The 25,598-nt window shown below is 35.8% G+C and overlaps 1 protein-coding gene across 1 annotated transcript in view; it reads left to right on the top strand.

Moving 5' to 3' along the window:
- Positions 1 to 1,674: 1,674 nt before the first annotated feature.
- The window catches only part of LOC127524234 (tectonic-3-like), a 24,801-nt gene continuing 877 nt past the window's right edge, over positions 1,675 to 25,598 (top strand). The window contains exons 1-15 of the mRNA XM_051915697.1: positions 1,675 to 1,678; positions 2,098 to 2,169; positions 2,508 to 2,558; positions 2,716 to 2,988; positions 6,619 to 6,733; positions 7,186 to 7,286; positions 8,555 to 8,664; positions 13,079 to 13,187; positions 13,258 to 13,370; positions 19,475 to 19,513; positions 21,015 to 21,089; positions 21,167 to 21,286; positions 21,971 to 22,078; positions 23,463 to 23,566; positions 23,714 to 23,861. Of these exons, the coding sequence (XP_051771657.1) occupies positions 1,675 to 1,678; positions 2,098 to 2,169; positions 2,508 to 2,558; positions 2,716 to 2,988; positions 6,619 to 6,733; positions 7,186 to 7,286; positions 8,555 to 8,664; positions 13,079 to 13,187; positions 13,258 to 13,370; positions 19,475 to 19,513; positions 21,015 to 21,089; positions 21,167 to 21,286; positions 21,971 to 22,078; positions 23,463 to 23,566; positions 23,714 to 23,861 (1,542 nt within the window). The remainder of the gene's footprint in view (positions 1,679 to 2,097; positions 2,170 to 2,507; positions 2,559 to 2,715; positions 2,989 to 6,618; positions 6,734 to 7,185; positions 7,287 to 8,554; positions 8,665 to 13,078; positions 13,188 to 13,257; positions 13,371 to 19,474; positions 19,514 to 21,014; positions 21,090 to 21,166; positions 21,287 to 21,970; positions 22,079 to 23,462; positions 23,567 to 23,713; positions 23,862 to 25,598) is intronic.

Genomic DNA, 25,598 nt, shown 5'->3' with positions numbered 1-25,598 from the left:
TCATTTTCGAAAAAAAATGTAAATGTATATGCCTTATATAAACAAATGTTCGCCTTATAAGTGCTTCCGCCAAAACTGCATTTCCGTATTCTCCAAAAAGTTTACGCTGTATGTCCTACCCCTTCCCTATTCTACTTACGGAATGAACGCAGCACCAGTTACATTTTTTCCGTAAGTTGAAAAGGGTAGGCGGAAGCACTTAGAAGGCGAACATTTGTTTATATAAAGCATATACATTTACATTTTTTTTTCGAAAATGACAGATCGTTCCGCTAGATAAGACCCTTATTCTTCGTCTGGTATCGTTTAAAGCCCTTTGAAGCTGCACTGAAACTGTAATTTTGACCTTCAACCGTCTGGAGGCCATTGAAGTCCACTATAAGGAGAATAATCCTAGAATGTTTTCATCAAAAACCTTCATTTCTTTTCGACTGAAGAAAGAAAGACATGAACATCTTGGATGACATGGGGGTGAGTAAATTATCAGGAAAAGTTTATTTAAAAGTGGACTAATCCTTTAAGATTAGACTGACAACATATGATGTTGATCAGATTAAATCTCTATGAGGAGTTAATAGCGTAAAACATGTCATTTCCTGTTACCCACAGGTGGCGCTATGACTGTAACTGAATATTTGTATGTAGATGTCTTCAGGCCAGGACTCTTATCAAACATTTGAAGTTTGGGGCAGATCGGACATTGTATGCCTGAGTTACAACAACTTCCTGTTTCATGGCCAAACATCGAAATTTGTCAGGCCGTCACGGACACGCCCTTCAGCGAAAACTCAAGATCTTCGCAATTTAACGTCGCAAAGGCCTTTAGATTAGACTGACCAAACATGATGTTAATCTGATAAAATCTCTAGGAGGAGTTCGGAAATGTCTGGAAATGGCAAAAACTGCAAAAATTTTGCAGAGAAACTTATCTCACTTCCTGTTGGGTTTTTAGATTTTGCACCCAGGGACTTTTTTGTAGTTATTTTGCTGTTTACATGTGTCTACCAAATTTCATACCTGTAGGCTACGTGAAACGTAGCGCGAAGGTCGTTTAATTGAAATTTTGTAGGTGCCGCTATCGAGCCATTTTGCCACAACTACTAATTCTGAAACCCGTATCAGATGTAAATTATCACTACTTCGGATGCGTGTGCAAAGTTTCATGAGTTTTCAAACATGTTTAGGCCCTCAAAAATGCGGAGAAGAAGAAGAATTGACCGAGCAATTACAATAGGGTCCTCATACCATCGGTGCTCGGGCTCTAAATACATGCTCTAAAGATCCTGAATCTGGAATAACAGCAGCAGCAGTCTACATAACCCCAATTCAAAATAATATCAAAAAGAATTTCAGATCTTGTTTTTACTACAGAGACAATCACAATATTCCTAGCTCTTCAGTGGATAGAAGAAATACAACCAATAAGATCAGTAATTTATACAGACTCCCTTTCAGTTTTAAATAGCTTGTTAAGTGGAATATCAACAGCAAGACAACAAGATATGATCTTTGAAGTGATGCAGAGTCTAAGGGTTAATTGCAAATGAAATAAAGAAATGGCAGAAGGAGTGGGATAGTGAAACAAAAGGTAGACACTTTCATCCTATTTAAGAGAAAGTAGGCCTAGAAAGAAGAAAGTTTGGCAACAGGAAAGAAGATGTTTTAATGTTAAGAATGCGTATTGGACATTGTTCGTTAAATCAGTGTCTGCACAGAATGGGATAAACTGGCAACTGTGGCAAATGTGGTCAAGCAGAATCAGTAGAACACGTACTTATAGAATGTGATGCATATGAAAGAGCAAGATTTCAACTAATTCAAGCTTTAAGATCTTTGGGAATAAATCATTTGTCACTTCAGGTTCTGTTAGGAAATGGCCCAAAACAATCACGAATATTTCATAAATTAATTATTTTCTTAAAAGAAACAAGACTAATCAATAGAATTTAAGATTCCGTTGTATTATTTTTCCCCCTTCATTTTTATTTATTGTCTTATTATTTCCCAATAGTTTCCCAATTACTTCCCTTTATAACTTCCCAACCATTATGTGCTCCACACTCCTATTCAGTAGGTGGCGGGAATGCACCATTTAAGTTGGTCTGCCAACCGCCACAGCCAGAAGAAGAAGAACCGAATGCGCTCAGAGTTTACATTTCCTTGACGACGGTCTGTAGTCCCTTTCAGTCTTTGGTAGAATGGTAATGTGTCTGTGTGATTTGAGTAAAGTAGACCGTGAATTAATTCCTTATACAATTTAATGCTTATGAAATGACAGAATACAAACTACTTTTTAGACATATCTTTGATAATACTTGGATATTACTATCTTAAGTCATCCCGAATTAACAGATATCTTCAGATATAGCAAATGTCGAAGGGTGTTTTCCGGCGTGTGTTCCAGTTAGTTTTGATAACGATTGTTTTTCCTCAAGCGACTTGTCAGAACGCTGCACAAAACCACTCAATCGATTCAACAAACTCATCGGTTTCACCTTCACCCGCAGCGCTGAATGCCACATTCACAGATGGAAGTGCTGAGCCCATCAGTCCAGTGGGTAAGAGAATGAATTTATGTCAACGTCATATTTTACCCCCCAAATAAAAATAAATTAGGGTGCTTCAGCCTAAAGAAAGGTTTTAGCTGTTTTTAGGACCATTAACATGTTTAGACTGACATCTTTCTAATTCTCTTTGCATTTTCTTTTCTTACAGGGACTGATTCTAACATCACTGATCAGACTCCATTGAGCACCGATCTTAGCCCATACCCCTTCACTTTTACTGATAACGCACCTACAATCACTAACCAGCCACGATCAACAACAGCAGCGACTAATGTGTTGAGGGCAGAAATTAACTCTTCATATCCACTCAAACCCAACTCAAATGACTCGTCTGCAGCTGCTACACCGAAGGGTACATTCACAGATGGTAGTGCGGTTCTGCCCACTGATGCCACCATAGTGCCCATCACAAGCCCATCGGGTGAGTCGAAAGAAGCTGAATCTCATAAGGCTTTTGTGCATAAATTAACCCTATTTTAGTAAGAATCTCATGACATTATTCTTATGATAATTAAGCACTGGAATAACTATGGCATTTGTATATTGAAAGAAATTTCATCAAATAAAGATTACATTGCAGTACAGACATTATGCATTCTAGCTAGGGTTGGGAATTGTAAGAAATTTTCTGGTTCCGATTCCGGTTCTGCTTAATGATTCCGGTTCCATTAAAATAATTAAACAACCAATAAAACATAGTAGTAAGGGAATGCACAATACTCAACTTAAACAGTCCTTTTTGTGTTTATTATTCTTGTAAAATGAATTTAACAGATGGCTAATCTCAACAAATTCACTAACACTACAATAGGGTTCATTAGTTAACATTAGTTAACTACATTAACATGAACTAATAATGAACTGAATTTCTACAGCATTTATTAATCATTGTTAATGTTAATTTCAACATTTACTAATACATTATTAAAATCAAGAGCTGTTTTTGTTAACATTAGTTAACGCACTGTGAAGTAACATGAACAAACTATGAATAGCTGGATTTTTATTAATTAACGTTAACAAAGATTAACAAATACAGTAACAAATGTATTACTCCTGGTTAGGTCATAACAAATGAACCTTATTGTAAAGTGTTACCACAAATTCAACACAAATAAGATGCTTGAACACACATGTAAGATCCAGACAGGTGAAACTGAATATTTTTGTAAGTTGGATTTATAAAGACTTCACTTGTTTCTGAAAGAATGATTCAGTGATAGATACATTTTAACAGTAATTTGTTGCCACCTAGTGGCGTAACAATTCAATCGATACAGTCGTTATTTGAAGTCCAGTTACTTACAGAAGGTGATTTATTCTATTTTGATCGGTAACATCAGCGTTTCTGAATAATAAACTTTTGTATACTTCTATGATAATTGGAATATTTGTAACAGAAATAATGATACTGTGTGTTTGAAAGGATTGTTTATGAAGCTGTTTATATCTAAACATGACAACTGCTCTCTCTGGATTAGCGGCAGCGCAAACACAGATTTGAATTTTTATTCATTCATTGTTATCTGACATATATGAGTAGCGCGAGGGCTTTTCAGTGCATTCATAGCTATAATATTCATGAGGTAAGACGTCTCTGTTAAAGGATACGCTCCCTGCACTTCGCCCACCCATCACACCAGAACCGTTTTCGGAACCGAAAATCAGAAATCTTGCACGGTTCCGGTTCTTTAAAAAAAAAAAAAACAACCCTTACCCTCCTAACCCTAATTCTAGCAGTCAGTTTATAGGTAGATTTTCATTCCATGCTTCGGCAGCACTTCCTATAAATGTATTTGGCTCAAAGGGTGCTCTTCACGAACCTTGCGGTCAAACATTTATGACAGTATTTTTTATCAATTATATACATATGTGTAGAGAGAGAGAGACAGTTTTAATATTCAGTGACGTGGCATCTGACGCACAGAAGCCAATGGCACGCATGTCTCTATGCTTATTGGCACATCTGGTCTTCATTAGTATGTGTCCATGGATAGTAGCGTGTCACTTAAAACTTGTGACGTGCCAGTGGATAGTGGTATGTGCCACTGACATTATCGCGGAACACTGACACTGTGTCGTGGAACATGTCGCCATATGTTGTGACACCTCCAGACTGACAGATGACCTGAGCAGCTAGCTATACTGACATAATTGTGACTCAAAATCCTAAATAAATATCCTGTTTTAGTTATATTTTTAAATAAATGTCAATTAAACGTATTAAAGTCGGTAGTATTTTTTCAAACATGTTGTCAGTTTGTGGCACATCAGCATCTGAGTGGCTTGTGCCGCTGAATGTTGTAATGCCAATGTTGTTGATCACGCAAACTGCCCATTTTAGGAAACACAAGGAATAAATCTATCATAAGTCTCTATGAATACCTCACTAATAGTCACATTCATTAACCTTAATTTTTGCATGATGCTACACGCACCAGTAGGTGTCAGTATGAGTAAGTGTACACTGGCCAGCGCAAGATAAACCACAACATAAGACAGTTGAGGAATGTGTAACCCCTAATATGTGTATATATTAAAGGGTTAGTTCACCCAAAAGTGAAAATTATGTCATTTATTACATTATTACTATTTATTACTATTACTCATTTATTAAGACCTTTGTTCATTTTTGGAAACAAATTTAGATATTTTTGATAAAATCTGATGACTCAGTGAGGCCTGCATTGCCAGCAAGATCATTTCCTTTTTCAATGCCCAGAAAGCTACTAAATTTGAAACAGTTCATGTGAGTACAGTGGTTCAACCTTAATGTTAATTAATGTTATGAAGCAACGAGAATACTTTTTGTGTGCCAGAAAAACAAAATAACGACTTTATTCAACAATATCTAGTGATGGGCGATCTCAAAAGCTTCATGAAGCTTTACGAATCTTTTGTTTCGAATCAGTAGTTCGGAGCACATACCAAACTGCCAAAGTCACGTAACTATTGAAATTTCGAAACACTTATGACATAACGAAGCCTCGTTTACTGAAATCACATGATTTTGGTGCTCCGAACCACTGATTTGAAACAAAAGATGCGTAAAGCTGACAAACAGCTTTGTGCGGTCCATATAAGCTGCGAATGCTCTGCATACCCAAGGTATTCGTGGATGTGGCAATTAATATTAACACTAGTATAAATTACTATTAAATCCCTTGTTTGAGGTGGACCATAAAGTCTACATGATAAAATGTTGGTAATGCGTATGTAACTGTCCATAATTTATTTGTTTGCCAAACAACGGTAATCTTCTTTAAATCTGCCAGTTACGGAGTCTTCCGAGTAAGCTGATCTACAGCAGCTTTTGCGCCTTTGCTCTTTTGTTATGGAACGTCATCATTGTCCCGCGTTCTCATTGGTTTTCTGGCTTATGGGGGATTTCACGGGCAGGACAAGCTGTGAGCTGTATCTGATTTAGAACGAAATCTGTAAGAAATATAACGACCTAAAGACAAAAGAACTGATAAAAATAAACGTATGTAGGAGCAATAGGCTTGTGGGTAGAGCTGTGTCATATTCCATAGCTGCGCACAAGGCAACCCGCGTTCCAGTCTCAGCTTGAGGTCGTTCACACAGAACGCATTTTTGCTTTCAAAAATACGAAACGTGCAGTGGAATAGGGGAAAAAATGCAAGGTCTCGAGACACATTTTTTTAAAAGCTGAACTGATTTGAACTTGATTTGAACCCCGTGTTTTTAGAATGCCATGTCAGACGCGAGACGCTGCAAAAGACGCAAGACGCAGTCTATACACGTCCGTCTAGCCAGATGTTTGAATGGATGCCTTTTGTAGTAATCAAATGTGGGTGCTTTGTGTAAAAGTTTAAGCACTCTAGCTCAAATTCAGTGAGTTACGGATGCTGAAGCAAAAAGTGTTGCAACCATACCCGGTCTCCCCTACTTTTAAATATACTTTGAAAATGTTACAAGTTTAGAAGTACATAAGTATCTTTAAACAAATCAATATATACATATTTGACAATTGAGCTATTCCATCCTCATCACACTGGTAAGTTCAATGTGAGTTGTCTCCCTCCCGCAGACTGCCTCTGTGATGTCACACCTGACTTCTGTGACATTGGATGCTGTTGTGATGTCATGGACTGTGGTCTCCTGAACCTCAGCTCTGTGTTTAACAGCTGTGGCCAGGATGTGAGGTAACTGCTTCTGTTTGTCATTAAACAGTCAAACCAAAAATTATTCAGACACTAGATGTAATTTATATATATTTTTTACTAGTGGGTGCAGGACACTATAGTTCATTTATGTAAGTGAGGATAGCAAAATAAAGTAAACTGTGACATTATAGCCAAAAATTCTTCATACAGTGGACTACCAGTAAAATTGATAAAAAATTTGGGACCAAAAGTTATTCAGACACTTGAACTGACTATGTTTTTCTTAAGTGTTATCTGACATAATTAAGATTAATTTTTTCTAACACAGTTTAACTCTGAGATCTTGTCATATTTTATTACCATTTGTTTTAGTGAATAAACTGTAATAATGAATGAAATGTTCAAGGTGTCTGAATAAATTTTGGTTTGACTGTATGTGTCCTCTAACCTTTGAATGTGCTTTAAAACACAGCTGTATTTGTCACATATAGGTCTGGCGTCTGTCTTGAGAGCTGGCTAATGTTCAGAACACAAATTGATCCAGCACTGGTTACTCTCACTGGAAACCTCTTTTGTGTTCAGAGAGAAGAGGGTAAATCACCATGCATTACTGTATTTTCACCTCACTGCACTCCAGTCCCTTACCCTTGCAAAATTCTCTTAAGGCCCTGATATACTTAAAGCCAAATCTACGAAAGAAGGCCAAAGCGAAGTTCATTTCAAGAGGTTGAAACAGCTTGCCAAAGCGAACTTTCTGGAAATCACTAAAAACAGTGGGACATTCTAAAACGTTTAATGTATAAAAAAAAAAGCTTGGTGTGCCTGAATGTATTAAGACAGTGAAAAGATCACATTTAATATACACATTACTGATTATGCATACTACATGCAGACGAGCAAGGAATATGAACGTGATAAATGGCACATTAATTGCTTGCTTTATGATTGCTATCTATGGGAAAATGCTTAATGTGAAACTTTGTGCCTTGCATTCATATGCTGTGTTCATCTGATTTCCTGTACATGGTATGTTTTATAAATAAGGTGTATGCTGAATTTGGTCCTCCAATATCACTGTATTAAACCACATTAAGCATTCTTTATAATGGTTTTCTTTGGAAAACGCATAACATGCAATTTAGAGTGTTGCATTCATATTCTGGCTGCTTCTGTTTAACTGTGTAGTATGCATCATCATCAACGGTATACTGAATTTGGTCTTTAAATCTCACTGTTTTAGTACATTGGTACTCAGTACAAAACTGGCAGGCAGCGGAGGAAATCTTTGTTTTGCCCACCAGGTAGGCGTTTCTTTAAGGGTGTGATGTCATATGGAAACTATGACTTAAGAGGAAAGCGCACAACAACATTTACACATACATCTAAACGCCACTCCTAGCAGCGTTGGGATGTTCGCTAACAGTATATTGCTTATCAGGTATTTTGAAACTTTTTCTTTTATCCCTAAGTAGAGAATGAAAACTTTGCCATGAGTATATTGGGGTCTTTAGTATGTACACTGTGCAAAATATGGGAATTTTCCAGCCTACTACATTTAACAAAATGTGCAGTATACAAGAAGGCATACAGAGAACTGTATCCCACAATTGTTTTTCCTCGTTGATAATTCTGTTTCATACAGAAAAACAAAGTCACATTGAAATGTTTGGAATGTTAATCATTGCATACAGCAAACTGTTTTACACAATATGTATTTAATAAATATTATGCAATAAGGCAAGCAGTATTCCATTCCTAACACATTCTCCCAATTTTTAAACATGACTGCATGACTTTTTCCACACAAGTATGTTTCAGAAAGCTTTGCTTATGCTCTTTTTCCCTTCTATCTATGCTTAGAAAAACAGTCAGCTGCTCAGACATCTGCTCATTTTCATCCCAAGTCCCTCTATCCACTCTTACTGAGACAGCCTACAGCCTTCAACAGTCAAAAAAACAAGTTTTACAAGGTAAACTGTGATCACATGTTGCATATAGCTTCTAATTATTGTCTTGTAGCTTGTACTTAAACACCATATCATAACCAGGGGCTGTATTTGCAAAAAATCTTAAAGGATTATTTCACTTTCATATAAAATTTTCCTGATAATTTACTCACCCCCATGTCATCCAAGATGTTCATGTCTTTCTTTCTTCAGTCGAAAAGAAATTAAGGTTTTTGATGAAAACATTCCAGGATTATTCTCCTTATAATGGACTTCAATGGCCTCCAAACGGTTGAAGGTCAAAATTATAGTTTCAGTGCAGCTTCAAATGGCTTTAAACGATACCAGACGAGGAATAAGGGTCTTATCTAGCGAAACGATCTGTCATTTTTGGAAAAAATGTAAATGTATATGCTTTATATAAACAAATGATCGCCTTCCAAGTGCTTCCGCCAAAACCGTACTTTCGTATTCTTCAAAAAGCTTACGCTGTATGTCCTACGCCTTCCCTATTCAACTTACGGAAAAAATGTAACTGCCGCTGCGTTCGTTCCGTAAGTTGAACAGGGAAGGCCATTATAAGGAGAATAATCCTGGAATGTTTTCATCAAAAACCTTAATTTCTTTTCGACTGAAGAAAGAAAGACATGGACATCTTGGATGACATGGGGGTGAGTAAATTATCAGGAAAATTTTATATGAAAGTGAACTAATCCTTTAAGGCTAGAAGTTGCTTCTAATGCAGAAATTTAGGATCTCTTAAAAATTAGGGGTGTGTCTCTCCTAATTTTAGGGCATTTTTCACCCAAGAGTAATTCAGAAAGCATTTTAATGCTAAAAATAGCTCCTAAACCTAGGACAGATTAAAAGTCTTCCTTAGAACTTCTAAATCCCTAAGAGAAACTCTGAAATGATCCTAAGCATTCCTGCTGTTGTCAGTCTGTGTCGCAGCCTCATAAATATATTGGAATATTACTGTAACGAGGTTAGTAGATAGGGGAAAGAGGCGGGAACCGGCGAACATTCAGCAACTTTAATATATAAAATAAACATACAACAAAACAAAAGTAAAATGGCGACAGACCCTCACAGTCGACTGCCACCCACACAAGCTTAATAAAACATAATGTAAAGTCCAGGCCTGGTCCTCTCTCGTCCTTCACTGTCGTTGCTCCCCCTTTTATGCTTCCGGAGCTCCTCCATGAGATACGAGACCGGTGCAGCACGCAGCTGACTCTGATTATCACTCGCGCCACCAGCCTCACGCCATTCTCTCACGGCTCTCGTCCCGCCCTGATTGTCACATACCCCCATCACCCCTCGCAGGCCGGGGGTACTCCCAAGACTGGGGGTATGGATAGACGAGATGAGAGAAAAGTACCGCCGACCTTTGATGAAGGAAAACCATATGAAATTTGGAAGAATGAAGTCGCAATTTGGACCAGGGTTACGGAACTCAAAAAAAAAAAAAACAGGCACTTGCTATGGCATTGGCGCTGTCGGGAAGAGCGAGAGAAACGGCGATGGAAATACTGGTAGATGATTTGAATAAGGACACGGGCATGAACACTTTACTTATGAAACTCGATGATTTGTAGGAGGAAGTAAAAAATCACTCACAGCTCTTGATTGGAAAATGTTCTGAAAGCACTCTTTGTTGTTCCTCTATTATTTACTAGGCGACTCACTTATTTTGAAACTTTATATATATGTCCCTATATAAAAATCTTAACATACAGTTATATTAATGTATTTTTAACAAAAGTAGGCTACTTATAATTCCATATGTAATTAAAAAAAATAATTAAAAAACAAATGAATTAATAAGATACATAAGGTCTACTAAAATGTGATTCCAATTTTTCTCATATCGCAATATAATATCGATATCAACTGGACAGTGGAAAATATTGTGATATGAATTTTAGCTCATATCGCCCACCCCTAGTTCAGCAATGCCTCATTTGCAAATCTTTCAGATGGAGGCACCCAAGGAGGGCATCTGATTCTTCTAATGGGAGAAAATTGAAAAATCTCTCCCCTTTCTTGGCAGTCAAAGAGAGTCAAGAGGATTGTGCAGAGCACACTTGCTGGTAAAACATTGGCAATGTCTGATGGAATTGACAATGCTATTTTTCTGTCCACACTGTTCTCAGAATTAACTACTGGTGACGCTGAACATGCTCCACCAATAATCTGTGTCACAGACAATCATTCACTTGCTGATGCAATTAAGTCCACAAAGTCAGTCTCTGAGAAAAGACTCCGCCTGGAGATAAGTAGTATCAAAGAACTTGTTCAGACACAGAGAGTTGAGCGAGTACTGTGGTACAACACGAGAACAACTTGCGGACTGCCTTACCAAAAAGGGGGCGTCAGTATGTCAGTTACTTAAGGCACTGGGTGAAGGACAGTGAAAACTGAATTAAAACAAAGTCTGTCTTTGAGTTGCATTTGAGAGCTTGTTGAAATGTACTAGGTTATATTTTTGTTCAAGGATGTTGTTGTTCAATATGTTCAACATGTTAGCATGCTTAATTGAAAAAGATTTGAGTGAGAGTGAGTTTAAGTTTAAGACATCAAAAATTTGTTCATACACATGTATACCTCAGTGCTGAATATTGTTTAAGATTACACATGACTGTTTACCGGAAAAGAAGGGACTCTTATTATGAAGTTTCCGGGAAGTACTGTTGTTGTTGTTGGTTGAGCACGAGGCTGGTTGAAAAAGCTATGGATATGTTGTACACGAATAAACGGGTGATCGATTGACTTCTGAAGTGTGTCTATAAGCGTAACAACAGGTGTCATACGAATCACTTGGTCCAAACAGTACCACTTCTGTTTTATTCTCATTCAAGGCCAAAAAGTTTTGTGTTAGCCATAGTTTCAGTTCCTGTATACAAGCTAGCAATGTCCCTGTAGAGTGTTTATCATTACGTTTTAATGGAAGGTACAATTGGGTATCAACAGCATATGAATGAAAAAACAGCCCATATTTATAAAAAAAGTTGGAACCCAAGGGTTGCGTGTATAAGGAAAACAAAGTTGGTGGAAGGATGGATTCCTGCGGAACACCACAGGAAATATGTGCTGCAGATGATGTATGTTGTCCGATACAAACAGAAAACTTAGTAAAACTGAAACCATTTTAAATTGGTACCCTGAATGCCTACACAATTTTCCAGTCGAGAAATGAGAATTTTATGATCAACCATATCAAATGCTGATCTAAAAGGACCAACAGCATTTCCATCATCCGTAGCCAACAAAGTATTGTGGTTGTAACTTTCAGAAGGGCAGATTCAGTACTATGTAATTTCTTAAACCCGATTGGAAAGTATCATATAGAGAGTTAGAACTCTCTATGCAACTGTAGTTGGTTAACCCCTTAAGCCCGAAGTGTCCTGCCGGCGGGATGAGCACCCCCTGCTGGCCTCACTAACACCTCTTCCAGCAGCAACCTAGTTTTCCCAGGAGGTCTCCCATCCAGGTACTAACCAGGCTCAGCCCTTAGCTTCACTGGGCAACCAGTCTTGGGCTACAGGGTGATATGGCTGCTGGCATTTACTACTGATCACAGCGCAGCTCTTAAATAACACGCTGTGTACACATTTATATAATTAAAAATCATAAAAAATCGCAGCCTTTGCAATGTCATAATCGCACTAAGCCAAATCGTCTAAGCCAAGACTAAGCCAATCAAACTTTTAAAGCAAAGTATTTAATGACCCATAATGAATTACTTCCAATTTCTTTTATCAATAAAACAAATGGAAGTGATTTGGCAAGTCAATAATACTTAATACAATCATACTTGTTATCCAGTTATGTGCAATAAACAATATAACAATATTATATAATATTAATAATATAGCAATAACATGACTTGCATATAGTGTGGCTTGTCCAGGGTAGTGTTTCCTAAAAGCATTGTAAGCCTAAGCTGATCGTAGAACAATTGCCACCAATGGTCTCTACGATCAACTTAAGCTTACGATGCTTTTGAGAAATGCAGCCCAGGTGCTTTTCCCCTTCAACTTCATAGAAGCCAACGTGCTTCCATACATTAGCCTTTAATGCAGAGAGTACCAGTCGAATTTCTCGCTCAGCCATCATGGGTCTCTTATGGTGCGTATCCACTTGCACAGAGAGAGCATTTTCAGTTCATTCCCATGGAAGTTGAGCTTCATGCTTGCATGTGAACGTGAAGCACAACTTCCATAAATGAATTGAAATTGATCGCTCTGTTCCACTCGCTCCACAAACATGCTGGCTAGCTGGCAAATATGCTAGCTAGCTTTAAATGCTCTAAAATATTATCTTTGCTTTTATGGTTCATTTTATACAATTACCAAAGGAAGTACATTGTCGTTATGTTACATAGGCAATACATATGAAAAGTATTTAACATTGGCACTGGTGGACTTTGTCACAGGTTGATGACATCATTCTGACCTATTATGACCGTACATCCAAAGTTAGCACACTTAGACAGCCATCACCAGGTCCAGTGTCATCTGCCTGCATCAACAACAATCCTGCAAGTATGGGCAAAATGTTATTTACTCTAAATAATATGAATAGTTGTATACTGATTTATGGTTTCTTTTCCAGGGTTCATGCGTTCAAGTTCTCTATCTTGCTCTCGTGCTGTGACAGCACGCTCTTGTGCGGATGACAGGAATTTAAATGCTCTCACATACTACACTGGCTTCAGACTACTGAGGGTGAGACTAAAGCTTTCTTCCAAAACCTAGAGAGTTGTCTGCATAGACAGCATCCCTATGGAAAGGCAGTCCCAAACAGTAGTATATTAAAGGTACACTATGTAACTTTTGGCACTCTAGCGGTTAATTCACTCTGTTAATGTATATGACTGATCACGTAGGTACTCGGCTACTCTGCAGCGGTAGGCATCCTGCTCGGTCTAAAATAGTCAGAATATAAACACTTATAGGTGTACCATAGTGATTCAGGATAAGGCAAAAACACGGATTGGAAGATAGGTTTATGATGTACTCGCTCATTGTAGAAATTTTGTAAATTTTGAAAGAAAAAAAAATTGCATTGTGTACCTTTAATTATGCTGTTGTCTAAAATACCTCATCATGGCAGTATCTTTTGTATCTTTTGCAGATAAGGGCATTGCATTGCCACAGCTTGGTAAAAAAAATGCATCCAAGGTGGCAGACAAGTTGAGATCTAGACGAATTCCATTTAGTACCGAAACCTAATTATGAATGGACTGTTTACCCAATATTTATATGTGCGATGCATTTTCTTGCTTAGAGTTCCTGCGTTTGTAGAATGTTCTAATTCAGTCAATTAGGAGGTTCTATTTCAGGATGCTGCCTTAGAAGGTAGACTCATATGTAAACATGCTTGCACACTAGACACTCTGTATATTATTTACCAGATATAATTTATTCAGTTAGTAATCACTTTTCTTAATAACTGAATTAATTGATCTTTTCTACTGTCGATTAATCAATCTCTGTATTCATGCGAGCAAATGGCAATACACTGCCTATACAGTTATCAGCTGGAGTGTGCACTACAGCTTGAACACTGAATAATATTTTATTGCCATGTCACAAATGTGGACCCTTCATTTGCTTAAAATAATAGTGTAAGCTTAGTGTCATCAGTGTTGGAGCTTTTCTCTGTGAGTGTAAAGAAGTGTGCACTACAAACTGGTCGCATGTTAAAGTACAGAAAAGTCTCAGTTCATCCTTCAGTTTCTGTCATCCCAATCTCAATCACACTGCTATACAGTGCTTGCAGAATTATTAGGCTTATTGATTTTCTGATCATATTTTTTTTTTCCAGGCACATCTTACCAATTCCAAACCACATTAATCTTAATAACTACTATTAATTTTGTATTTAATCATTTATAAGTGACATATAATTGTTCATGAAGGCTGGAAATGAAAAATGCCTTTAATTCAGGTTTGCTTAATTATTAGGTACATTTTCTTTTACAGATAAAATGAGCCAAAAAAGACATTTAACTCAAACTGAAAAGTCAAAAATTATTAAATGCCCATGAGAAGGATGCAATACTAATGCAATGCTAGAAATTGCAGTTAAGGCATGACCATTGGACAGTGAAATGCTCATTGGGTCAGCAGGGTCAGACAACAACAGGTGGAAAAGAAAAGACATGTTAACTGCAAAAGAATTAAGATGAAGAATTAAGTGTGAAACCATCAGGAACCCTTTAGTCTCCAGCGCCACCATTTTCCAGAACAGCAACCTACCTGAAGTCTCCAGAAGTGCCAGGTGTCAGGATCTCAGAGACTTAGGTTAGGTAAAGAATCCTAAAAAATTACATTAAGTTTTGGGAGTTCATTTTTAGTCCATCTCCTACCCTGAAGTCCGTTTTGCAGTGATGGACTAAAAATGTGCTCCGGATTCAAAGTGAGGTTTTTATGAAGAAAAGGCTGTATCTGTATTTTATATACACATTGTTATTAAAATAATAAATAGTAAATAAAATTCATAATAAACAACTGAAATGTATTAAAATACAGTGAACTGGAAATATACCAATATTTGCATTTCTTGACTGTAATTATTTACAGTTTTTTTTTTTTTTTTTTTTTTTATTTGCTTTGGTACTATTTTCACATGTAAGGTGTATATTTTCAAAACTCCAAACTGATCACACTTGTAACAAAGCTAGTCATTCTTTCAAAACCTGATCTCATGCTTTCATTCTAGTTGTACATATTTTCATTTTACATAAACATTGTTTCAAAACTCAAGATCATTGTGATATGTAATGAGAACATTTGGTTTAATCACTGAAACACAACAGTATGTTCTTCTTACAGTCTAGTACTTTTAACAGTCAGTTAATTCAATAGTAAACAATGCAAAATACATGTTTCAAATCAGTTACACAGGCTACAGATGCCACTTTAGAAAATACACTTACATTACCTAAATTACATAATTGATATAAAATCCATAATGTTTGTAATAGTATCTATTCAGTGCTTTATCAAAATGTGTGAAGTATGACACAGTCATGAGGTTTTGTGTAGAACACAGTTTGCTGCCGATACAGTAAATGTTCTCACTGTACCATATGACTGAATCTATACTGTAGTTGACCTTTATAAGGGTGAGTTATACTAATGTAGCAGTCTCTACCATGGTAATACCTCTGTTTACAGTATCACATGGCATACTAGTTTTTTTAATTGCTTTGGTGCAATTTTCACAAGCAATTGGTACATTTTCGAAATTCTTAGTACTAACATCACAACAGATCATCAAATGTGCACTTATTTCAAACATTTAAGCATATTTTATGTATACAATACACAAAATCACAAAGTTTCCTTTTCACTAGACAAAATAAGTGTTTCATCTATATAAATGTTTCATTCACAGTAACTGCCTTTCATAATGCTATTACTATCAAACTTTTGATTTGCATATCTTTTCGTTCAGTTTAATACATTTGTCTATTATTTAATCCAACTGAACTTAATGGTTAATCAAAGAATCATTTGGTACACCTATAGATTTCTATAGATGTTGATTCTATTGCCATAGTTTTTATAGAACTTATTTGAAATTTCCGATATGGATAACCAAATTTAATTAATTCTTTTTACATTATAAGCAATTTATCTTAGATGATGACCACATTTTTCAAAGTGTGTGTGTGCGTGTTTGGTCCTCCTAAACACCATGAAACGTAAACACCAAACAAACATTGTGAACCAAATGTCCCAAAAAGAATGGTAATACCAGTAATTTTAGACCTTGTTTGCACTTTTTTTTTTTTTTTTTGTCCTCATGAGTAAAACAGCTTATAAGTCATATGAAATGATATTTTTATAAAATGTAAAACTGCAGAAAGTTTTCTGTGATTGGTAGGTTTAGGGGTAGGGTTAGCGTAGGGAGATAGAATAAAAATAATTACGCCTATGGAGAGTCCCCGTAAACCACATATACCAACGTGTGTGTGTGTGTGTGTGTGTGTGTGAGAGAGAGAGAGATACAGAGAAATTTGTGAACACAGAGCACGACAGAGTACAAGGAAAAAGAAACAGTCAATAACTGTATAACATCAGATTGATCAGAGATGCATCAGAAGAGACTGATGGCATTGTTTTACATTATAGTATGCTATGTGATACTGTAAACTGTAAAAGGCATTACCATGGTAGAGACTGCCACATTATTATAACTCATCCTTCATCTGTAAAGATCAGTTACAGCATAGATTCAGTCATATGGTACAGTGAGAACATTTACTGTATTGGCAGCAAACTGTTCTACACAAAACCTCATGACTGTGTCATACTTAACACCTTTTGATAACACACTGAATAGATACTATTACAAACATTATGGATTTTATGTCAACTATGTAATTTAGGTAATGTAAGTGTATTTTTTAAAGCGGCATCTGTAGCCTGTGTAACTGTAATTATTTCAGCAACAAGGGTGATTTGAAACATGTATCTTGCATTGTTTGCTATTGAATGAACTGATTGTTAAAAGTACTAAACTGTAAGAAGAACATACTGTTGTGTTTCAGTGATTAAACCAAATGTTCTCATTACATATTACAATAACCTTGTGTTTGAAACAGTGATTATGTAAAATGAAAATATGTACAGCTAGAATGAAAGCATGAGATCAAGTTTTGAAAGAATGACTAGCTTTGTTACAAGTGTGATAAGTTTGGAGTTTTGTACTAAGAGTTTTGAAAATGTACACCTTACTTGAAAATAGTAACAAAGCGAATAAAAAAAAAAAACTATATAATGTAAAATGATACCACCAGTCTCCCTTCTTCTGATAATTTCGGATGATTTATAAGATGTTTTCCTTATGGGGACCAAAAAATGTCCAAACAAGGTCTAAAATTACTGGTATTACCATCCTTGTTGGGACATTTGGTTCACAACGCAGTGTTTACCAGGACCACACTCACACACACACTTTGAAAATTGTGGTTATCATCTAAGATAAATTGCTTATAATGTAAAATGGATAACCAAATGTAATGAATTCCTATCAGAAATTGCAAATAAGTTCTATAGAAACTATGCCTATTGAATCAATATCTATAGCAGGGGTGTCCAACCCTGTTCCTGGAGATCTACCTACCTGCAAAGTTTAGCTCCAACCCTGATAAAAGACACCTGAATCAGCTAATTAAGATCTTCAGGAGCACTTAATAATTACAGACAGGTGTGTTGAGCAGCGCTGGAGCTGAACTCTGCAGGAAGGTAGATCTCCAGGAATAGGGTTGGGCACCCCTGATCTATAGAAATCTATAGGTGTACCAAATGATTCATTGATTAACCATTAAGTTCAGCTGGATTAAATAATAAACAAATGTATTAAACTGAACAAAAAGAGATGCAAATCAAAAGTTTGATAGTAATAGCATTATGAAAGGCAGTTACTGTGAATGAAACATTTATATCCTCCTGGGACCCAGGAATAGACTTCTGTCCTCTGTAGTGGACATTATATTTTAGTGATTTTCTCTGACATCATACATGTCACAGTTTTAAGTCCTGTAAGCACATTCAGGGCTTTGCAGAGATACCATATTCTTAGAGGTTTCGCAATAACAACAACAACTTCTTGGTCTTTAAATATGACTGAAAATGAAAAATAGCACTCTTATGGAAATATAATATTTTGTAATTATCATTTAAATCGGATTAATTTTCAAATTGTTTGTTATAAATCAACATCTCAGGAAAATGTTATGGGGTTTCAAATCAAAATATGACTTTCTGTTACAAAACAGGACACTGATTTCATACATGACCTCTGTAGAGGACACCAGGACTTAAATCATGTTTATCAGGCATTTTAGGAGATACAAGAAGTGAATAGGGAATAAAATTATATAAATATTCCTATTAATTATTAGATATTATTATGAAAATGTTGCCAATTATTGCTCCCATCATTACACTTCTTTTTTCATTGCATGTTGCTCCAAGAACACATTAATATGCAAATTAGATACAGTGTATAGATACACTGTATTGAATGGGAAAACCGATGTATGGCCATTTTACCCACATATTGCATAAAGTAAAATGGTATATCAATTAATTCCATTATATCTTTCATAACATAGTTGAGAATCATCTTTATACAAAGTTTGGTTAAAAACAATCCTGAAGCCTAAAAATTGATTGGTGATTAAAAAAAAATCCCATTGTTTTTGCCTATACATGTCATTTCATGTCATTTTATTTTTTAAACAACTTAGTCCTGGTGTCCACTACAGAGGACATAGCATAACATATGAATAAAATATAATTTTTCAAAAATGTTATTTTTTCATTTGTTTCTTATGCTCTAAACAATATAATGACGTGAAAAAATACTAAATTTAAAAAAAAAAAAAAATCTGGGTCTCAGGAGGATATAGATGAAACACTTATATTGCGTAGTGAAAAGGATACTTTGTGATGTTGTGTATTGTACTAACACAATTGAAAACATGCTGAAATGTTTGAAAAAAGTGCACTTTTGATGATCTGTTGTGATATTAGTACTAAGAGTTTTGAAAATTTACCAATTGCTTGTGAAAATTGCACCAAAGCAATAAAAAAAAACTGTAAAATATAGTTTAAAATAGACTACGTTTACATTATATTTGTTCATCTCTACATGCGTTTTGCAGTATTAACTAATTGATTCCTTTAAGTAATTTTAGATTTATAATTGATTAGTAATAGTTTTAATGATGGTTGATTATGAATATTCCTTGAAAATAGACATCCTTGGATGCCTATCGTAGCTTATTAATTATTAAACTTTTGTCTTTTAGGTTCCCATGGCCCAGGTGGAGGGCAGTCCAGATTTGGTTGTGAGTTGCATCAAATTATTTTAATTATATGTAGTGATATACCAAGGAAGCCCTAAAAGGCCATGGATTATTATTATTTTTTCTATCTTGTTTTCTCGTGATCACAACTTAATTTTCTTGTGATATCGACAAAACAAAAGTTGTTTTCTCATGATCACGACTTAATTTTCTCATAATCTCGACATAACAAAAGTTGTTTTCTCGACATCACGACTTAATTTTCTTGTCATCTCAACATAACAAAAGTTCTTTTTACAATGATTGTTTGATTCTGAAACACACTGCACCCGGATTCTACTGTTGCTAACGAACACAACTTTCACGTGCATCTGTTCGACGGATAAACAGTGCGCTCTTTTATGTTGTGGATATTTCAGCAAAATGTTTACTTTGCTTAATAATAAAGTCTACAATAAATAAATATAGGCTAATCAATCACTGTTCAATCAATGTACGAGAAACATTTTATTTGTGTAATTAACATGTTTAAATTATCAACAGAACATTCAACACCTCAAGTGCAGGCGGAGTGCCTTCAGAAGGATGCCAGATTAGGCCTATTCTACAACTTTTCTAAAAACTTTTAGAGCTTCTTAGATTCAACCCACTTTATTTTCCTCATTCATTTGAAATAAAATTATATTACATAATTTGTTTGTTATTTTTATTCGTCATGAAGGATAGGCTGGGATAGGCTGTGTTCCTCCTCCTAGCTCTTCCATTAAAAAGAGGTGCAATACTCCAGATTTCCAAAAAAAAGAAAGAAAAAAAAAAAGAATTCAGTTGATATAGGCTAAGTACAATCTTGGGATGCTGTTTGAGAAGAGTGTTTATGTGTATGTGTGTGGTTTCCTACAAAGAAATATAAATAGGTTACACACTATCACTGAATTAAATGATCAATATACATTGAGTGACACAGTGAGGTAAACTAACACTGAAACTGCGATTATTAAAATGGCGTCTTAAAGATGCACAATAAGGTGCAAACAGAATGCTATACAGTGACATCAAAATTAATTTTAGTAAGCAATACGTTTAGAATCACACCGAACGCTATTTCGGTAGTGAAACTGATGAGTCATGAATCTAGCAGTTAGAACGTAACGATAACGGATACACTTTCAAGCAAATTAATCATATTCAAACATTTAACATTAGTAAAGTTAATTAACACACACAATACTGCACAAATTATAGCGAACAAAAAGTAAGGTCTTCATTCTCTCTGTCCCAAACACGTACAATCTGGGCCAATATGAACTAACACAGTAAGGTGGATATATACCGCACCCCATCAGTGTTTCTATGCACCCCATTTGGTTCTATACTGCCACCTGTTGGCACATTTGTGTAATTTAGAGAAGATTAAGTCGTGATCACGAGAAAACTAGAAATAAAAATAATTATAATCCATGGCCTCTTAGGGCTTCCGAAATATACAGTACTTATGATTTCTGACCCCAGAATGTTTACAGAAATTTTGTTTGCATTGTCTTAGATCCCAATTTCTACTGTGAGTGACTGGCCTGAACCGCTGGAGCAAAACGGCTCATGTCTGAATGTGGTATCAAAGGTCAGTGCAGAGGATTGTGGGGATGCATATATTATTGTCAGAATATACATGAGTGAAATCTTTTGTTGTTCTCATAGGTGGAGTATGTGATTGAGTACACAGGCAAAGGAGAGATTGCAAAAGCTACACTGAACATAGAACTGCTGAACACAACTATAGATACACAACTACTGCAAAAGCATATGGTTATATTCCAGGTAACTTTATCTCTATATACAGTTGTGGTCATAATTTTACATACACCTTGCAGAATCTAAAAATGTTAATAATTAATAATAATAATAATAATTGGGCTCCTAAAAATTGCATGTTGTTTTTATTTTGTAAAATTACCCAATTCAAAAATGTACATATGCTCGATTCTTAATACCGTGTGTCATTACCTAGATCATCCATGACTGTTTTTATTTTTTATGATGGTTGATCATGAGTCAGTTGTTTGTCCTGAGCAGTTAAACTGGCCACTGTTTTTCAGAAAAATCTTACAGGTCCTACACATTCTATGTTTTTAGCAGCATCCTCTGCATATTTGAACCATTTCCAACAGTGACTGTATGATTTTGAGGTCTACTTTTTCACTCTAATTCTTTCATATTGTGAGATACATCCAAACAGTTTATCAAAAAAAAAAAAAAAAAAGTTTAGTAGTACAGGGACTTGGTTCTGTCCATTAGCTGTTGATTGCATTTTGAGATGTGGGAGGAAGGTCAAAGTGCAAGCTTCTAGTTGATTGTAAGAAAGGGTTTAAGCAGATTAAATGAATAGAGAAGTCCGACATGTGTCACCAGAGAGAAGTCTGTTGTTTCACCCAGAAGACATTTTTATTAAAAAATTACAATAATAATCAGCAACATTTTAAACACCTGTTGTTTGAATAACAGTTGGTCACACTCACTCACCCCATGGCCACACCAACACCTCCATCACCTCCAGAGGGGCTGAAACCTGAATCGCCACTAGTTGGGTGGTTTGGTGAAAAATCACAACCTGTATCCTTTCCACTTTACTGTGAAATTGTTCTTGTATCAGAGTACACTACTAACTAATCTGAGGTATAATGTATAATCATTTCATATTTAAAAATATAGCTGTAAGCAGGACAGCTTTAGGACAACTGTTCTTGGCAGGCAATGTGCATTTAAAGTGGGTAAATGTAAAATAACTATTTGTGTACCAAAGATTAACGTAAGTCTTACAAGTTTGGAATGGCATGAGGGTGAGTAATTAATGACAATTTTCATTTTGGGGTAAACTAACCCTTTAAAGGATTAGTTCACTTTCATGTCATTTCCTGATAATTTACTTACCCCCATGTCATCCAAGATGTTTGTCTTTCTTTCTTCAGTCGAAAAGAAATTAAGATTTTTGAAGAAAACATTCCGGGATTTTTCTCCATATAGTGGACTTCACTGGGGCGGTTTCATTGCAGATTCAAGGGCTCTACACGATCCCAGCCGAGGAATAAGTGTCTTATCTAGCGAAATGATCGGTCATAAAAAAAATAAAAAATTATATACTTTTTAACAAATGCTCATCTTGCACTAGCTCTGTGATGCGCCACACATTACGTAATCACGTTGGAAAGGTCACACGTGATGTACTAATCAGCTGTGGGCTCGCTGTGTTGATTAATATAGAATGTCTGTCGTTCTTATTACTGAGTCATGATAAAGGATAGAGCAAGATTTGTTTTACAAACTTTAATATTACATCAGTCATTCACGTTAGTGCTCGGATAACGTATGCACTGTTATTGATACTATTAATTATACAGTTCCCACGTGCACCGCAATAAATTAGAAATATACACATCGGTTTGTTGACGGACACACACTTGTTAATACTTCTGCTCAAGTCGTCCTTGTGGTAAAATCAACGCTATCGTTACTGTCTTTACAGTGTTTACAATTGCTGTGCTTTAGGAAGCCTCCGGAGCTGAAGTTCAGCTATGGTAATGGCTGTTTGTTTCCGACTTGCGCTGTAAGCAGTAGACCAATCACAACAGACTGTGCCATCTGGCCAATCAGAGCAGAGCAGGCTTGTGGAAAGGAAGGACTTAGAGGCCGATTCATCCGACGAGTCATTTGAGAATCATTGAAAAATGTGATGTGCAATGTAAATTATGAGAAAATGAAAGAGTTTTTTGAATTTTGAACTTTGTAAACCTGTTGTAGGAGACCTAAACAAAATTGGGAACCTTTCAAATGGTATAATAGGGGCAAACCAAATTTCAAATGCCATGTTTCATTGCGTGATTTTGTTAAGAGATTTTGTCGGAGCAAATATTTACACCTCCTGCATAGTACTGGACTTTAGGGAAGGATTTAATGCATCTCTTTGATGAATATGTCAATTCTTTGACATTTGTGGAAGTTGACAGTTTTGGGGTTGTCAGATGATGGAGGGTGTTCTGCAGATCTCGGTAATCGGCCCCCTGTTCTTTTTAAACAAAACACTGTGACTGGCTGCGCCTTCAGGTATTATACCAATTTACTACATTGCTTTTTACCACTTAAAGTTTAAAGATAGGATGCAACTTAGTACTTATATATGTCAACATATATAAACTCAACAACATAATAACGGTTCTATTTTGATTCCTGTTGTCTTTTTGATTTGTCTAGGTCTTCGTCCAGTGACTGTGGAGTGTTGCGGGCTGAGCTTTTGAGTATTTTAGCAGGGGTTGCAGTGCCTGATCTGATCAGTATGACTGCAGGCTCTCAGACAGACCAGAGTCGAGTCATTTCACAAGACTGTTCCACACCAGCTTCAGTGAGTTACAGTACATTCCTGTCATATTTGAATTACTGAAATTACTAGATTGTAAAAGCTGTTTAAATTTTTTTAGAAAATGGCAGTGGCTTTGGGGTTTTCATAATCTCTGTAATAATATGGAATAGTTCAGAAATATCAAAAAATACAGCATTTACATAAAATACACATTCACAGTTCCGACCACAGATGAACCCAGAATAAACGCAACAAACAGCTTCCCGTTAAGCTTTTTTTTTTTTATGAATTTTATGTTTTTCTATTAAAACAATTAAAAAAATAAAAGACATTGTCACACAGAGGTTTGCGTAAGTACAGTTATTCCGCAAACACAATCACAAATAAAGTCAAGAGATCCATGTTTGGATTTATTACAGTTCATCACTGAGAAGGTTTGATCACAGATTTACACAGCAAACAGCTCAAGCAGCTTGTGAAGGAACACAGACCAACTGAATGACACTTTTATTTAAGTAGAATATCTCAAATAGAGATAGCTAAACTGTTGTTTGTCTGTGTTTTTAGATCGTCCGCACTTCATCCGCAGTGTAGAGAGAGTGTGTGCGCATGGTTGCCAGATTGCAAAGATTAAGTAAAACACCGGGTAGAAATGTGTTCTTTTAACAGAAAAGCTCTGATTGGGTGATTTAAATTCTTGAAATCTAGCTGGCAATCGCAAACATGAAAGCTTGTAGCGGCTTGTTAAAAACAGTCTGCAAAGTTTTTGTGATTTTTTTTTTTTTTTTTTTTTTTTTTCTAACTACATTTTTGTCTTATTTCCTCAATGATTTTGCATGTTGATAATGACGCTGGTGGTGTCTGGTCATTGTCTCGTCCTAGTCATGGCAAAAAGGTCATCAACGAACATTATTCGTCATAGATTAACACTACATCATAGCAACCAAAGCATCTCAGCTGGAAAAAAGCTGTGCCTCCAAAGCACTCTCAAGCTTCCACCATCTGGCTGTTTTTAGAAGAGCGTCTCATTTATTTAGCTGGTTAAAAATGCTTTAGTGGACACACTTTAATTGAATATTTTTTTGTTAGGCATATAGCCAATTAGTCTCTTTAGCATTCATAATATACTGGAGCAAAACCTGAAAAGGTAGTCCAGAAGATTCCACAGCGTTCCTGGACACAAAATTTACGTAGTTGCAATTCATAGCCTGGGATTTGCTAATTACGAATGAGCATGTACGCGCACCCTATTTACGAATGGGGTGCGCGAAACTAAAACACCTACTGGCAGTTTTAGTTTCTTATTTAGATTATCACTTTGTTAAAAAAAAAAAAATTATATATATAGATATTCAGTATTTTGGGGATAGTTTGTCCAAAAATGAAAATTCTGTTTATTTACATGTTCTCACTCATCTTATATTTACTCATTCTCGTCGTTTCAAACCTGTATTACTTTCTTTTGCGGAACATAGATGATATTTTGAAGAATGTTGGTAAACTTTTTTGGTCTGTAAATGTATCTAAATACCAATTCAGATGCAGCTTCTGAAAAAAAATCATGGCCGTTGTCACCTAAAAGTTTGTGTAATATATATTTATGATTCAACATAAAATTTATTTCTAAAGCTTCTTTTTGTAATGTCTATTTGATGCTTTTCTCATTTAACACAACGATTTATATTATCTTTTGGGGGTAATTTTTTTCAAATTGTGATTAGATTAATTTGATTTGATTTTAAATTTAATAGCTTGACAGTCCTAAAATATATATATATA

This window comes from Ctenopharyngodon idella, chromosome 12 (genome assembly GCF_019924925.1).
Source record: "Ctenopharyngodon idella isolate HZGC_01 chromosome 12, HZGC01, whole genome shotgun sequence".
NCBI lineage: Eukaryota > Metazoa > Chordata > Actinopteri > Cypriniformes > Xenocyprididae > Ctenopharyngodon > Ctenopharyngodon idella.
The sequence above is the reverse complement of the archived record's forward strand: the minus strand, read 5'-3'. Positions and strand labels throughout refer to the sequence as shown.